Consider the following 17,805-nt stretch of genomic DNA (forward strand, 5'->3'; position numbering starts at 1 on the left):
TAGCCTCTTTCTTGTGCATGGGTACAACATTAACTATTCACCAGTCCTCGGTAACTTTACTTGTTAGAAGAGACTGGTTAAACAGATCAGTTAATGGTCCAGCAAGCACACCTAGAAGTTCCCTCAGAACTCTGGGATGATTATTATCCTGACTCATTACTTTCTTAAGCTTTAAGTGGGATAGCTCATATCCATCTTCATCTCTAAAAACCTTGCAAAAAAACTTGCGCTGCTAGGACTAGTATGATCTTCCAATCTGTTTTTGTTACTTGCATTTAGTAAAATGAGCAAAAATATTTGTTTATATGGTTTTTGCCAGGTTTTCCTTAACAAAAGAATTGTTTACATTTTTTATTTTGCTGATTGCATTTTTTTTCTCCTTCTGTCACTAATGTACCTAAAAAGGTTTTCTTCCCCTTTTTAATACAGTTAGCCAGTTCCTCCTCTTTCTATGCTTTAGTAGCACTAATAACTTGTGTGGTTTCTTTCTGTAGGTTCTTAAACATCTCTCTATCAGTACATTTCCACTGTTTGTAATCTGCTATATGCTGATTTTTTCCTCTTCTTTATTATCCTACACACATCTGCTATGAACCAGAAGGGGTTTTTCTTTCTTTTGCTTTTACTAATGTGCTTCACATAGACATTAATTGCCTCCAAAATAGCAGTTTTATCAGTTTCCACTGAGCACTGTCTCCTGTCACTTTATGCCACCCTTCAAGTTTAGAATAGAATAGAATAGAATAGAATAGAATAGAATAGAATAGAATAGAATAGAATAGAATAGAATAGAATAGAATAGAGCTGGAAGGGACCTTGGAGGTTTTCTAGTCCAGCCCAGTTTAGGCAGGAATCCCTATACCATTTCAGACAAATGATTGTCCAATCTCTTTTTAAAAACTTCTAGTGTTGGAGGATTCACAACTTCTGGAGGCAAGTGGTTCCACTGATTAATTATTCTAACTATCAGGAAATTTTTCCTTAGTTCTAGATTGCTTCTCTCTTTGATTACTTTCCATCCATTGCTTCTTGTCCTGCCTTCAGGTGCTTTGGAGAATAGCTTGACTCCCTTTTCTTTATGGCAGCCCCTGAGATATTGGATCACTGCTATCATGTTATCCCTAGTCCTTCTTTTCATTAAGCTAAACATACCCATTTCCAACAGCCATTTTTTATATGTTTGTTTTAAATACTCTCCCATTTTGGTAAAGTTTATCTGGTTGAAGTCTAAAATGCTAGTTTTAGTGTATGTTGTACCAGTTTTAGTTTTAATGTCAAACCAAAAGTATTGGAACTTAAGTTTCCCCCCACCTCAACTTCTGATCACTATCCCCATTTGTCAAGACTAAGTCTAGAATAAGATCCGCTTTATTGGGCATTTTACTAAGTGTTTTAGAGAAGCACCATTTAATCCCTCTAACATAGCCCTGCCACTGCTTGTAAGCCCAGTTGAAAGATTCCAGTTAATGTGGGCATGTTGAAGTCATCTGTGATTACAACCTCTCCTTTTATTACCATCTGGGTTATCTTCTCAACCAGAATGCTGTCATAATCTTCAGACTGTCCTGGGGCCTATATATGACACCAATTCTGATATCTGATCCTTCTTTTGTTTATAAGCAAACTCGGGGTTATTTGTTTTATATTTAACATGGCTTTGGTTTGTTAAGTATATGTTTGATTGAATGTTGACAGAAGACTCAGATTGATTGAACACAAGTTGTTTAAATCAGTAGAGAGAATATAAAATATGGTTTTATTGTGTATGTGTACAGTTTATGTAACAGTCTTTGCATCTTGGATTGCAGTTATCACTAGCACAAAATTTAGGTGCAATAGGGCAGTGGGATGCTTGTGAATTAAATTTTTTATTATGTTTCTGTTTTTAAAGAATGGATGAAATATCATGACCTTTTGCCAGCAAGCTCTTATAAAAAAACATGTTTTGTGTGATTTCATTAAATTGCTTCTATCTTGGCCAGTGCACAAGATCATGTGGTGCTAGCTGTCCAAAAATATTCATCTTTTCCTAGTAGATAGAATACAATTATTTTACTAGTATTGAGATTAAAAAATATGGGGAACTCTCTTTTCCCATCATTGTATAATGTCAAATCCAAAATGTAGATTCCATCCAGGTGGTTATTCAATGTGATACAACTATGTTATGCTGGAAATTACATTTTCTATTATACTGTGTACAAATATTAGCAAGATGTTCTTGTTTCTTGTAATTTTCTCAGGAACTTAAAGTTTTGTAATATTGTTACTTTATTTTGATGTTAGTTTTGAAAAAAAAATCTTGATAACATAAATATTTTCTATTAAGCTAGTTTAATAAAAGTTTAAGTAGAAATTGCAAGAGGAAAGGATGATTGGCTAAGATTTAAAAATTAAAATTTATACCTGTCATTCTTGTAAATTAGTCATACCTGCAAATTTGATGAATCAGAATATAAAAATTTTACATACAGTAACAGAAAAAAATATTTGATCCCCTGCTGATTTTGTATGACAAAGAAATGATCTGTCTATAATTTTAATGGTAAGTTTATTTTAACAATGAGAGACAAATAACAACAAAAAAATCCAGAAAAACGCATTTCAAAAAAGTTATAAATTGATTTGCATTTTAATGAGTGAAATAAGCATTTGACCCCTTTGCAAAACATGACTCAGTACTTGGTGGCAAAACCCTTGTTGACAATCACAGAGTTTCTTGTATGTGCACTTTCACCCAGTTTTCTTCTGAATCATTCAGATGTTCATTGGCAAACTTCAGATGGGTCTGTACATGTGCTTTCTTGAGCAGGAGGACCTTGCGGGCACTGCAGGATTTCAGTCCTTCACAGTGTAGTGTGTTACCAATTGGTTTTTTTGTGTGTGTGTGACTATGATCCCAGCTGCCTTGAGATTATCGACAAGATCCTCCTCTGTATTTCTGGGCTGATTCCTCACTGTTTTCATGATCCATGAGGTGAGATCTTGCAGTGGAACCCCAAACCGAGGGAGATTGACAGTTATTTTGTGATTCTTCCATTTGCAAATAATCGCACCAACTGTTGTCACCTTCTCACCAAGCTGCTTGGCGATAGTCTTGTAGCCCATTCCAGCCTTGTGTAGGTCTACAATCTTGTCCCTGACATTCTTGGACAGTTCCTGGGTCTTGGCCATGATGGAGAATTTGCAATCTGAATGATTGATTGTTTCTGTGGACAGATGTCTTTTATACAGGTAACAAGCTGAGATTAGGAGCACTCCCTTTTACCTGTATAAAAGATACCTGGGAACCAGAAATCTTGCTGATTGATAGGGGTGATTGCATTTCACTCATTAAAATGCAAATCAAGGTATAACTTTTTTGAAATGTATTTTTCTGGATTTTTTTGTTGTTCTGTCTCTCACTGTTAAAATAAACCTGCATTAAAATTATAGACTGATCATTTCTTTGTCAGTCGACAAACACACAAAATCAGCAGGGGATCAAATAATTTTTCCCTCACTATATTTCTCATAATCAATTTCAAGTAAATGATAAAATAACCTAGAATTTATCAATACATATTTGACTGTTACCTCCCCCCCAAAATTAGAATATTATTTTATTTGATTTTATAGGATGATGTAGGCATAAGATTTAAAAGACCTTAAACATAACTAAAATAGAGCATGTAGTTTTTGTACCAAATAGTGGTTGGTAGGCTATGAAGAATTTAATTGGAAATCTCTATTATGTTCCTTCTTATAGGTCAGATATTCTTAAAGGAACATAACGGAAACTAAAGATACTTCAGTTTATTACTGAATGTAATAATAAGATCTGAATAGAAATTAGACCTTTTAATTTTTAAAAAATGTTAATTTGAATTGAAGGAATGTTTTATTGTCTTAAGCATTCACAATTATACTAAAAATAAATAAATTGTCAAGTTTTGAAACACGGTTTTGCTGATGCGACAAATATTGCTTCTCAGCTTGCCAACAAACTTGAGGGGGAGGGGACAGGTTTGGAATGCAGATTTCAAAGATTAAGAAGCCAGACCCTGAGACTCAAGGACATTACACCAGGTGTCTGGCCAGGCCTAAAGATGCTTTTCATAACAATATTTTTCTACTTCATTGGACAATGTGACCTGACCCAGAGGGAGAAGGGAGAATTCAATGTTTTTACTATATGGGTTTGGGAATAGTCTTGCCACAGCTTGTTTTGTTTTCATTATTGCCGAAGTGATGTACTCAATAAAATTTTACATTAAGAGATTGGAATCTCTCAAAGGTGTTTGCTTGGTTGGGTTTGTCAGTTGGAACTTGTATAAATGTTATTATGACTAATAATTGGAAAGTTTCTAGTGAAAAAAAAGAAAAACCACATTGTTCAGTATGACAGAAAGAGAGGTGCAAGCTACCTGCATTTACTACATAATTTTGTTTAAAAATTAATTATTAGAGGCTTAATTATTTGCAGAAATGAGAGTAGAAATGCAGAATATTCTCTTCAGGAAATTTTCAGAGCACACTGAAAATAGCCAGTCTGTCTTACCAATGACATAATGCATATTCCAGTATGCCTTTGAAAACCAGGAAAATAATAATAATTTATTTTAATAGACTGAAATATAATTATCTACTTTAAAGGACAATATAATATTTCACTATATTGCCATTAGGACTGCTTCTTGAATTATGGAGTCCATATCATATATCAGGTGGACCAGAAAAGACAATACTTCGCTGCTTGATTGTTTGAAGGGACATTTTTGTTCCACTTTAAGGGAATTCTGGTCATGCCCACTTTCCATTACCTAGGCTTATTAGGAATAATATCTTCCTGTACTCTTACTCCATTCAACAACTGTAGCAACATCCTAGCATGGCTGGGAAAAATCAAACACCACAAGTCACTGGGATTTACAAGGCAAGAAAGGTTTATTGTCCTTGCTTTTGAAATCTTCAATTAATTTATAAAATATTAAATATTATTACCTTGGACGTTTTGGATTAATATATTGCTGAAATCGAACATTGTTGTAAACTGCTTGAAAAATTGCAAATTAAGGTAGCATGCAGTCTTAATAACTGACACTGCAACAGATTATTTATATCTTTAAAATCTTGGGGAATAAAATGATTATTAAAATATGTATATGGTGCATTTTTTTTCTCTAGAGCGATTTAAAATTGCAGATGGAGGCCCAACATATTTGTCTCTCTGTGGTTTACTCAGCGCATGTGAATCAAGTGCGCGAATACATGGAAAATGAAAAAGAGAGTGCACTTTCTGCTCTTAAAGAAGAGCTCCAGCTACATCATGCACAAGAGTTGTGTGAGCTAAAGAAAAATCAGATTGTGGACAATAAAAAAACAGGTAAACAGATAAACCAGATGGAAATTATTTTTTGGAATTCCAAGCTTCTTATAATACTCTCCCAGTAGATTCTTTCCCCTTAGACCATACCTATAGTTTCTTAAAATAAAACTTATTAAAATAAATATTTCAGTGATAATTTGTCTCCACAGATGAAAAAGACCAGTCTGCATGGGTGCATCTGGAAGAACTTAGCAAGAAAGTAGTTGAAGAATGTTCAAAGCTCACTAAGGTCAAGAACAAATTGCCTTAGAACTGTTTAAATTTTGTGTTTTCATTCTTGGTCTAATCTTACAAAATGTTAAATGGTATCCCATGCATTTTTATAATATTGTTAGGCTGTAGAATAAGTATGAGGATTGGGGAAAATACGGGTGAATCTTTTAGGCACTTACCTAAGCGATCTTTCCTGTAATAAAATTTATCTTGTGATTCTTAATGAATGAAAAATAGTATTCCTATGAATGCTTTGTTTTTTTCCCAGGTGGATAGATATAATCAATTATAAAACTATAATATTGATTTTTATTATTATTATAGTCAGTGCATGAAATTCTTCCTGAAATTTTTTCAAATGCTACTGAACTTGATGTTGGTGAGAGAAATCAATCTAATTCAGCATTAATCCCAGCAGAAGACTCTCAAGGTAATTCCAAGTGAATTCTTCTTGTGTACTTCTATATCTGGCCACAAGGCTTATTTAAATAAAAGACCACAACCACTCATGCAGTGACTGTTCAGAGTTAGGATAAGGCTAAACAAGTGAAACTTTTAATTGGTCTGCAAAGTTCTGATCATTGCAGCACTTCACAGTCACATAATGACCATTTGTGATCTTCCCTGTTAGCCCCCTCCACACACAAGTAAAGTCAGTGGGGAATCCAGCAAGGGAATTGCAAATCGCCCCTACCAAAAGTTGCCTTTTCTCCTGGGAAGAAAAAATGCTATGGAAGTACGAAATCCCTTTTATGTTCTGCAGCTTCTCCTGTCCTCATATAGTACAGGTAGACCTTTATAGCAGTTGGAACTGAAATGTCCCTGCTAAATGATGCGGTCCCATGTGCTGTCGTAGAATCGTGTTAGGCCATTAAGTGGGAAGAGAAAGGAGTGCAGATGGAAGCACAAGTGATATGCATAGAGAAATCACTCATAATTCAGTATTAATAATAATAATAAAGTTGGAAGAGACTTTGGAGGTCATCGAGTCCAACCCCCTGCTCAGGCAGGAAACCCTACACCATTTCGGACAGATGGTTGTCCAGTCTCTTCTTTAAAACTTCCAGTGTTGAAGCATTCATCGCTTCTGGAGGCAGGTTGTTCCATTGGTTAATTGTTGTAACTGTCAGGAAGTTTCTCCTTAGTTCTAGGTTGCTTCTCTCTTTGATTAGTTTCCATCTGTTGCTTCTTGTCCTGCCCTCAGGCACTTGACTCCCTCTTCTTTGTGGCAGCCCCTGAGATATTGGAACACTGCTATCATGTCCCCCCTTGTCCTTCTCTTTGTTAAACTAGACATACCCAATTCCAGCAACCGTTCCTCATATGTTTTAGCCTCCAGTCCCCTAATTATCTTTGTTGCTCTTCTCTGTACTCTTTCTAGAGTTTCAGCATCTTTTTTACATTGTGGTGACCAAAACTGGATGCAGTATTCCAAGTGTGGCCTTACCAAGGCATTGTAAAGTGGTATTAATACTTCACGTGATCTTGATTCTCTCCTTCTGTTAATGCAGCCCAGCACTGAGTTGGCTTTTTTGGCAGCTGCAGCACACTGCTGGCTCATATTTAAGAAGTACTTGGCAGAAACTGATAATTCATGTTTAGACTATGTTCAACATATATTTCAAAGATTAACATCTTAGTGGTATTAAAGAACAGTAGAATACTGTTTAATAAAAATACTGTTTTAAAAAATTGTTATTTTAAAACAAGGAATAAAATCTACACTAGAATAATGAAATAATGGTATATACAGTTTATTTATTTTCTGTAATTTAGTTTTGCAAGAAACCCTACAAAGTCTCCTGAATAATATAATGGAAACGTCCCAGAGGCTACTGGAATATCAAGTAGAATTCATAGATAGCAGAAAAAAGGTGAGATTTATTAAAGTTGAACATAGAGGGTGGGATATGACACTACCTATCTCCTGTTTATAATCTTTTCAGCAGTCCCAGAAAGGTTTCACACCTATTTGCACTCTGAGGATACAGATAAACTCTCAAATAATCTCAACAACTTTAAAAGAGCTAATGGCAGACCCTCAGAGTGCTAACAACCAGATGACTGGAAAGAACGTAAATCCTTCCATTCCACACCAGTCAGAACTGAAGAAGCTTCTTGGATGAAAAGTGACATGTTTTCAAAGAAAAAAGTCCATTTACCATTTGGAAAAAAGTACCTCTGGGTCTTGAAATCAATGAGATCTATTTCTGAATAAACTTGCATGAGACTATATTAAATTTTGATTTATTAAACTGTAGAACAGTGCTACAGGTCCATTTGATAGTCATGGCACAATTTCATTGATTTCATCCTGTAACTACCAAATTTGTATCAATTTCAGTTGAAAAAGTTTAAGGTTCATACCTAATGCTTATATTTTATTATATTGTTGCACTAGATTTCTTTCCAGATAAATATAGAAATTAAAGTGGTTTTGGCATACCTGTTGGAGCAAGAGAGGAGCTTTGGTGTACTATGTTAGATGAATCAAAGCTATGCAGTTTCTGTATAGTAGAATCAAAGCCCCTCCCCTCTCCTTCCAGGCAATCACATTTGCCTCATAACTGGGTAACATCCAGGAAATTATTTAAAAAGGAGCTTTTTTAAAAGACCCTTTGGGTAAATTACTTGTACTTCTTATTATTATTATTTTTCTCATTTTTTTTGTGATTTGGATTGAATGTTTTCTAATTCTGTTGGTTTTTTTTAATTGTGGAAATCTTTAGAATTATGAGATTACAATGGACTGACTATTGAATCAACACACAAATGAGTATTCTGTTTCTCAAGACAACTATTAATACCAGATATGGTTGCATTCGTTCTGTTCAACTTATTTTGATAAATCTAGAACTTAACCTTTTTTACAATATAATTTTATTACTTAATACAATATAATACAATACAATAACAGATTTGGAAGGGACCTTGGAGGTCTTCTAATCCAGGGCTTTTCAACCTTTTCAACCATTGTACCACTTTTAGGATGTGGCAATATCCGAGTACCACCAGTCGCCTTGCAAGGTGTCCAAAACTTGATGACTAAAAAAAAAAAAAAGTGATGAAGTACAGGTAGTCCTTGACTTAGAACAGTTCGTTTTGTGACTGTTCGAAGTTACAATGGCACTGAAAAAAATGGCCCCCAAGCCACAGCCAAACAAGACACCTGCCTGTCTGCCCGGTGGCGCTCTTTCTCCTGTCCGAGGTTTTCATTGTTGTGAGCATTTCTGTTGAGGATTGGCAGCAGGAGTGGGGGGTGTTTGGTTTTTATTCCCTCCGTCTGCTGGGTGGTTGCAGCAGGTTTTGGTCACTTCACATGACCCTGGGACACTGTGACCGTCATAAATATGAATCAGTTGCCAAGCATCTGAATGTAAATCACAAGACCCTGGAGATGCTGCAACATTCCAATTGATCGGCATTTCTTCTGGGCTCAGCAGAAGCGACAGGATCAGCGCCGAGCTTCAGCTGGAGCCTGGCGCTGATCCTGATGCTTCCACTGAGCCCTGACAGCCCCAAAGAAGCACTGATCCTGGCACTTCCGCTGAGCCCTGACTGCCCTGCAGCTCCAGCCATCTCTCACTCAGGCTTGTGTGGTGTTGCCACCGGTTCGCTCATTCCCCTCCCCCACTACCACTTTTCTGGGATGGTCGCGTACCACCTGCCAGGTGTCAATGTACCACAGGTGGTACCCGTACCACTGGTTGAAAAGCCATGTTCTAATCCAACCCCTTGCTCAGGCAGAAAACCCTATACCAGAGGTCTCCAACTTTTCTCGGTTGGCGGACCAGAAGGAAAAGGAGTGGGAAGCATTTTACGCATGCCTGTGTGATACTCGCTAGCACCGCACTGTTTTTGCTACTCAGGCCTTAGCATCACCCTGTTTGCGCCGCACGGTGCCCCATTTTTGCTGCCCTGCACTCAGTTTGCATAGCAGTGGCACCTTGTTTTCGCTGCACTGTGCCCCCATTAGCGTGAGTGGTAGTGTGCGCGCTCTTGCCAGTCTGTTCTGCGGTTCGGTAGTGGGCCGTGGACCGCAGGTTGGGGACTCCTGCCCTATACCATTTCAGACAAATGGTTGTCCAGTCTCTTCTTAAAAACTTCCAGTGTTGAAGCATTCACAATTTCTGGAGGCAAGTCATTCCACTGGTTAATTGTTCTAATAATCAGGAAATTTCTTCTTAGTTCTAGGTTGCTTCTCTCCTTGATTAGTTTTCATCCATTGCTTCTTGTCTTGCCCTCCAGTACTTTGGAGAATAGCTTGACTTCCTCTTCATTGTGGCGACCCCTGAGATATTGGAGCTTACTTTATCCTAAGAGGGGAAAAAATGGTGTAGAAAATATAAATAGCTATACACTTTCTCAAATATTTGTAAAATGTATTTTTTTCAGATGCTAAATTAAAAATGTTCTTAATGCCCTAAATATATTATGATTTGAAATATTAAATATAATATGTGTAGTGCATTAAAAAATAAATCTTATTGGAATTATTCGGGCTGGTGTTTTTTACTAATAAATAAAATTATATTTAGTAAAATAAAAACTGACAAGTTTTTAAAAAAAATTAACTTTATTGGTATATTTGGAGATTTAAAAATTCATGTTTTGTTTAATTTTAAATGCACACAAGTACCTGCAGCTGCATTAAGTGCACACAAGTACCTGCAGCTGCATTAAGTGCACACAAGTACCTGCAGCTGCATTAAGTGCACACAAGTACCTGCAGCTGCATTTGAGCAAGCGGTGGGTGAACATGCCCGCCACCTATGCAAATGGAGCTGCTCGCGCAGACTGTCAATGCTTGTGCGAAGGAAGCTTTGTGTGTAAGTGCAAGACAGCTATCATTTACCCAAAGGAAGCATAGCATTCCATTGAATAATGAAATAGTAACTTCAGCATTGGATATATAAATATTTCCTATGTATTATATATACAAGTGTCCAGGTGATTATTACTGAATTCATGAAATCTGTTATGAGCAGTACATTGTTAGAAGTGCAAAAGTTTCAGAACATTATAGTGGTGGAAAAGTTTGTACTTTTTTCACAAATATGATTACTCTGACCATTTTTTTAAAATTAACATACATATTTTTCTTTATTTTTTGTTTTTGTTTAAATTTTTCAGATTGAAGACCAACAAATGTACCATGCTGGTTATAATGACAGAGACACTGGCTCTCTTCAACAAAATGTAAAATCTTTGCCTACTGCATTTCAAGATCTAGTTGGTAAAGATATGCACCTTAAATTATTGACTTATATTGTTAATATAAATAGACATGTATGGTTTAAAAACTTTTATGCATATGAAAGAAATACAAGAGGAAAGGAAATTACAGTATAGTACAGTATAATAATCTTAGTTTATTATATTTTATAACCGGAGTATGTATTTAATACCTTAAAATATGCATAGTTTAAAAAAATTAATTCAAACTAAATAGCTTCATACTTTTCAGCAAAGCAAAATAGCTCTTGTCTATTTTCATATTTGAACTCTGTAGGCATGGTAAGCTGAGGCTGCCTATGAATGGTCATAATTTTGTCACAGCTTATATCTGGAATACATACTATATGTCTCTCTGTGTGTGTATAAAATCTTAAAATATGTTATTCTGATATTTGTTGCTTATTAGTTTATTAAGTAAACTAATGTTTATTATTTATTCATTTATAGGCCTTGAAGTTAAGTCAGTTTCACAGGAAGAAGTAGAGAATTTGAAATTTCAACTTGAAGAACAACATGCCAAAGAAATTGAGCATCTTCGATCATATTTCCATCAACAATTAAAAGAAACTGAGGAAAAATATTTTGCAGAAATGGTTCACCTACAGAATAGACTCCAAATTGTCAGTGAGTCTTCTGAAAATTCCAGGTATTTATAATTTTGGATCTCATTTTTATTTTATGATTTGAATTGATTTCAACAGTTTTTCTGTATACTCAGAATTAGATTTTCCCAATTCCAGCCATGTTTCATTTAAAAGAAGGAAAAGATGCTATAGTTGAATCTTTATACTTGATACCATGTGTCCTGAATGTTCTAGGACAGCGATCCCCAACATTTCTGGCTTGGAGGCCTGGCAGGGGAGAGAGAGGGGATAGTTCTTCGTGAGTGGTAGACAGAGTGCACACAAGTACCTGCAGCTGCATTTGAGCAAGCGGTGGGTGAACATGCCCGCCACCTATGCAAATGGAGCTGCTCGCGCAGACTGTCAATGCTTGTGCGAAGGAAGCTTTGTGTGTAAGTGCAAGACAGCTATCATTTACCCAAAGGAAGTTTTGTGTATGAGCGCAAGATGCCTGTTGCTCATGTGAGGGCGAGGAGATAGCTACTGTTCATGCAAGGAGAGCTTCATGTGTGAGCACAAGATGGCCACCTCTTGTGTGAGGGGAACTTCATACAAGTGCATGTGCTCGCCCACCACCTGTGTACCCAGGTTTGAACAGGCTGCAACCTGATGGCGAGCTACAGTCCGGAGGTTGGAGATTCCTGATTTAGTGTGAAGTATATGCGACAGCATAGTTGTAGAGCATAGGGTTTGCATTCAGAAGATCCCAGATATAATATGCAGCATTTCCAAGTAGTGTTGAAAAAAAACTCCTGCAATTTATCATGATTTATATGTTAGATGGGCAGGATAGCTATATATATATGTCCTGTTTGTAAAGGGGAGAATAGAGAAAGAAAAGTCTATTATTTTATGTCTTCATTGGAATCAGTAAAATGAAGGGGATGTATAGTATACATTGGAATTCCAAAGAAAAAAGATTGTAGATATATTTATCGTGAAAATTGTCATACAAGTTATTACTTATTTCATTAATACATTATCAAGTAAAAATGTAGGTTTTCTATTGGTATTTTGTATTTCCCAAATAATGATGTTTACTATTTGATGACTTTTTTTCATTTAGGTGTAAATCTTACCTAATTAGGGTATTTATCTGCAGGATTTTTTCATTATTGAAAAAAGGTTTTCATTTTCTGATACTCCTTTTTCTCAGGTGAAAAAACTTTTCTGTATTGCGCCACTGTTCCTATAACCTGAAAAACAAAAAAAAAATTGATAATCTAAAATAAAGTTAAGGACTTCCCCATTTAGTGACTATTTGAACTTAACACTGTTAAGTTCAAAAAGTAGGTTTCTGATTAGTCCTCAAACTTAGGACAGCTGCAGCATCCCACAGTCCTATGATTGCCATTTGTGACCTTTACAAATGATTTTGATGGTTCCTTGATTAGGCTGTTGGTTGCTATTAGCTTGTTTATGAACACTAATGCATCCATGAACACCAACTAGCAATCATAAGACATGATGGTCAGAGAATTATTGGAAGTCTGGCACTCAGACAAATCAGCCATCAACTAAACATCTGTATGCCATTCCAAGACTCAATCAAAATGTCAAAAAGAATATGAAAAGATCAAAACAGCTCTACACAATGAACAAACAATAGCCCAGTGATGGAATTACCAATTCAGACAGACTAGCAGCAAATAACGGCCTAATCAAGGAACCACCGAGACCACTTCTACTAACCCTTAGAAGGTAGTTCACAAGTATATAAAATGAGAGCAAAATCCACTCCTAGCATTGATAATGTTATCTAGTTTGGTAATGAAATATCTGCAAGAAAACAATCAAACTGAGAGAGCACCAAGGACCCCACAGTTCAATCTTGAGATACAGATGTATTATCTGTATTTCATCAATACAGATATTGATGAAATATAATCTTTCAGAAGCTGCAGCCATGTCTTTTAATAAAATGTGTAGGATCCTATCAACACAGCAAGGAATTGAAGTCCTATTGTTCCATTTAAGTTGCTGTTCAAGATTAAAGAAAGTTAAAAAGAGAACTGTAGGAATATGTGAGCAGTCCTCTGCTTCAAGGATAATTTATAATCTAGATTCCAAAGGAGGTGGAATGATTTGCATTTAACAAACTAAACAATAGCATATTACATTTCCTTCTTGCACATCTGCTTACTGCATTTTTTAAATGCTGCAACAATAGTGTGAGCAACAACTGAAGGATCAGTTGTTGATCATGCAGAAAAGAATAAGGCTACTTATATTAGATTGCAAATTGAGTAAGTACAAAATTCCTGGTGAAATCCCATTCAAGTACACCTTTATGGTTAGAAATTATCAGGCCCTAATTCCCTGTTTTAAAAATTTCAAGTGAAATTACATTGAAAAACCATCCAAATTCTCACCTTTTCTTACCTTTTTTTAATTAGTGTTTCTGTGGAGTCACGTGTAATTGAGGATAAGCAAAAGGCAAGACATGCTGGAAGTGGTATTCAAAAAAATGTTGAGAAGATAATAGAGGTAGTATGTTAAACCTATTTACACAATGTATATTGGGTAGAAAATATAAAAATGTATTTTATATTTGTATTTTACTTAAGCAGAATCCCTAGTGCAAACAAAACCTCTACATATTATTTGAAACATTTGGAATGAAGCATGTCATTTTGATTATATAAATTAATTATGTGTGGTTGTATGTATATATATGTGTGCTTGTGTGTATACACTAATTATATAACAAATGTTATATACATATATAAATGTTATTAAAAACTGTAAACTTTATTGATATTGATTAGGGTATTTTTTTTGTATGATGCTGAAGCCATTTCTTCCTTAGCCTTGAGGCTCTAATGACTCTATCTTTGTATGTGAAAAGCTTTTAGCATTACTTTTAGAAAGGCAATTAGCTCTGTTTTCTTATACCAAATATATATATTTTCTTGGCTTTATTAGATTAGATGGATTAGATTTCTATCTACAAAACATTGTGCTACAATAAATGTAAGAGCATTGAGCTTTTATTATTTGAGGAAAGCACTTAGTAATAATGTAGTATTAATGTAATTTCCATTATTACCTCTTTTAAGGCAAAATGGTATTTTTATCCATTATATTTCTATATGGTTGGTATTCAAAATATATAATTATTTGTGACATAAACATGTTCAGAACTGATGTTATTAAGAATGACCACTTTTTTTTTTCCAGTTATCTAATGAAGATGATGTAGCTGAATTGCTGGAAAAACAGTACCAAGAAAAGCTGTTACAAGAAGTGGCAAAGGTACATTTGTATTAGCATACCATAGGAAAGTTTAAAACCAATAAAAATAATAATTAAAATGTATGCAATACAATAGAGTAATCACAGGTGCTCCCTGTGCTCAAGTGAGGGCAACACTAACATTCAAAAGCCCATTGAAAAAATACATTTTAACAGCTTTCTAGGCAGATGGTCCCAAATTGGAGGAGGAATTCCATAAAGTGGGAGCTATCATCAAACATTATCTCTGGATGTACATACTCACATGAAAGTAAGTGACACTCAACATCCTGGGATGAGAGTGTTGAATGGAGCTGATTCTGGAAGTAGCTAAGAATCAAGCCATGTAAAGTTTTAATGGGAAAAACTAGCAGTTTGAATTATACTTGAAAATCTATGAAAATGCTGGTGGTTGTAGCATCTGTCATGCAGATATTCTGTATCAATTGCAGTTTATAAATACCTTCAAAGATAGTCCTATATAGTGTACATCGCACTGGATTACTCTGTTTCTAATGAAAACAGGAATTGTCCTCCCATTTCATGTAGGTACTGGTACACCAGCCAAATCTCAGCAAAAGCCTCCTAACCATAGTCTCTATCTTTCTACCCAGCAATAATGGTGAATCCAATAGAATTTGAGGGCTGTATGTATAATTGGAGCTGACCTTCCTTTTTCTTAGGATTCAACTTCACCTTTGTTTTATTTTATTCAGAATTCCATAACCTCTAGGTGCTGGATGAAAACTTCCACAGTATTTCTAATCCTGCCTGGAGTGTAGATAACCTTCATAAATATGCTCATGTACATATTAAATTGTAGAGCAGAGAAAATGGTCCCCTGTAAGACTCAACGAGGGACTACTCATTGAGCCCAATTCTCCTTCCCAGATAATTTCATTCATCCTTTTAGGAAGAAGGACTATGGGAACCATTATAATATGACACCACCAATCTACAGCACTCACAACATTTTTTTTCTTATGTGAGTGGTGTATGCATGCATATATACTATAAAACCTTATTATGTGTTCAATATTTTCACAGTATTTTAGTTCGATACTTAACATATAAACCATTCACTTTATTTCCACCATTCAACATAATACTACCGTATCATTTCCATACAAACATCTAAAGCATCCTTCCCACATTATTTCATTTCAGTTTCATATATCATTTTGTCATTTACTTTTAAATTCTGATCACTCTTGTGGAAGCTCCATGTTTAGCTGTTTCCCTTGCAGAGACTCATATATTTAGTAAAATTGTTATATATCATCTAGTTTGGGGATCCCCCAGTCTACAGCCCACTTCTGGACCGTGGCCTGTTCAGAACCAGGTTGCGCAAGCATCTGGCGCATACATGCACACAGCTCAACTTTCACAAACTATGGGCCAGCATGCATGCACACAGCTCAACTTGTGCGAGTGGCAGGCCAATGCGTGTGCGCTTGAACAGCTCAACTTGCATCAGTGGTGGGCCAGTTCTCCTCTCCCCCCGCCAGACTGCTAAACCATAAAGTTTGGAGACCGCTGATCTAGTTCATCCTTTTTGCTTAGTGTAGGCTGCACTGGACATCTCTGATAGATAACTACTCAACCTCTGAAGTCATTTATCTAGGATAAATTCATAATATAATGTGGCAGCATTTTCTGGTGTCTAGCCTGATTCCTTTTGTGACAGCATTTCACATATTTGAAAATTACTATTCTGTACCTTTTTTTTTCTGTAGGCTAAAGATACCAACATTCTTTTGTTGATCCTCATGGCTTGGTTTCCATAACTTTAACTTTCCTAGTAGTTTTCCTCTGAACCTACTTCTCTTTGTCACTATCCTTTTTGAATTATGGTGCCTATAAGTAAACACAATATTCCAAATGAGTAGAGCAGAGTCATCAAGGGCAGAGAAGAGTAGAACAGTTATTTCCTATGATTTAGACTGTTCATGTTAATGCACTTCAAGTAAGTATTTGTCTTATTAGCTGTACCACACTGGTGGCTTATGTTTAATTCATAGAAATAGATTACTCATTAATTTATATGGAAGCATGAATGAAGTAGCTCTTCTTTGTGTTTCAATGTTTTTATTAAGGTGGTTGTAACCATGAGTATAGAATTTGCGCAGAAAACTGAACTAGCAAGGATTACTAATCTAAAGGAAGAGGAAATTTCGCTGATGAAAGCAATGGGAACTCAGCTGGAAAATAATTGTCATAGAAATGAATATCTAGAAGAATTAAATAGTCAAGTAAATGAGAAGACATACACTGAGCTTGAAGAGTTGTGTGATAGAACATCATCATTCGAAGGACAATTTGAACTTGATGCTAAACAAGCTACACTATATGAAATACAGCATTTTAATACAAAACTTTCAACATACTCTTCCTCCCATGAAGAAGGATTTATTGAAAAGCTACCTATGGTAAATAAATTTTAAGAATACAGTTTAACTTTTTGAGATTCTTTTTTACTTTCACCTGTGCATAATAGCAAAAGTTTTGTTAGCATGGTTGTTACATGATAATATCAGATTTCTTTAGTTCTAACTGTTCAGTCAGCTAAACAAATTGTGTCTGTGGTTTATATATTGTTATAATGCAGAAGAATGATACATGCATAAGAATTGGGGTCTCTGGCATGTTATAACAAATCAGAATCATAAGTCAAAGAAGTTACAGTAGGAAAAACTCAGGAAATCTATTCTCATATAACACTAAATAAATATGAGCCCAGTTTCCTAATTTAATTCCTCCTGTTTTCTTCCAGAAAATGATCTATTTCATTGTTGACTCTTAGCAAGCACTTAGGTAAATACAAAATTCTCTTTGTATTTACTATCTACATGGTTTCTTGGTAAAAATACAGGGGTGGTTTGCCATTACCTTCTTCTCAATATGAGTTGATGCTGTTCCAGTGTCATTAAAATGATCATCTAGTTCTGTCATTTTCTTATGTCACAGCAGTCCAATACAAGTTGCTGCTTCCTTTAGGTTAAAGTGGAATGACCTTTGTGCCTTGCGTGACTCTGTTCGGAATATATACTTTGAGCACACATTCCATATGTTTTTCATTTCCAGAAATATCCCCACCATCACAATGAGGCATCATAACAGTATTTGGGG

The 17,805-nt window shown here is 35.5% G+C and overlaps 1 protein-coding gene across 9 annotated transcripts in view; it reads left to right on the forward strand.

The window, feature by feature from the left end:
* The window catches only part of AKAP9 (A-kinase anchoring protein 9), a 128,814-nt gene that overhangs the window by 47,166 nt on the left and 63,843 nt on the right, over nt 1–17,805 (forward strand). For all 9 annotated transcript variants that reach the window (XM_039357673.1, XM_039357667.1, XM_039357672.1 and 6 more), the window contains 9 exons: nt 5,167–5,365; nt 5,518–5,597; nt 5,906–6,011; nt 7,358–7,455; nt 10,715–10,817; nt 11,267–11,465; nt 13,839–13,929; nt 14,623–14,697; nt 16,773–17,105. In XM_039357673.1, the coding sequence (XP_039213607.1) occupies nt 5,167–5,365; nt 5,518–5,597; nt 5,906–6,011; nt 7,358–7,455; nt 10,715–10,817; nt 11,267–11,465; nt 13,839–13,929; nt 14,623–14,697; nt 16,773–17,105 (1,284 nt within the window). The remainder of the gene's footprint in view (nt 1–5,166; nt 5,366–5,517; nt 5,598–5,905; nt 6,012–7,357; nt 7,456–10,714; nt 10,818–11,266; nt 11,466–13,838; nt 13,930–14,622; nt 14,698–16,772; nt 17,106–17,805) is intronic.

Source organism: Crotalus tigris, unplaced genomic scaffold (genome assembly GCF_016545835.1).
Source record: "Crotalus tigris isolate CLP2741 ecotype Arizona unplaced genomic scaffold, ASM1654583v1 scf7180000018940.2059657, whole genome shotgun sequence".
NCBI lineage: Eukaryota > Metazoa > Chordata > Lepidosauria > Squamata > Viperidae > Crotalus > Crotalus tigris.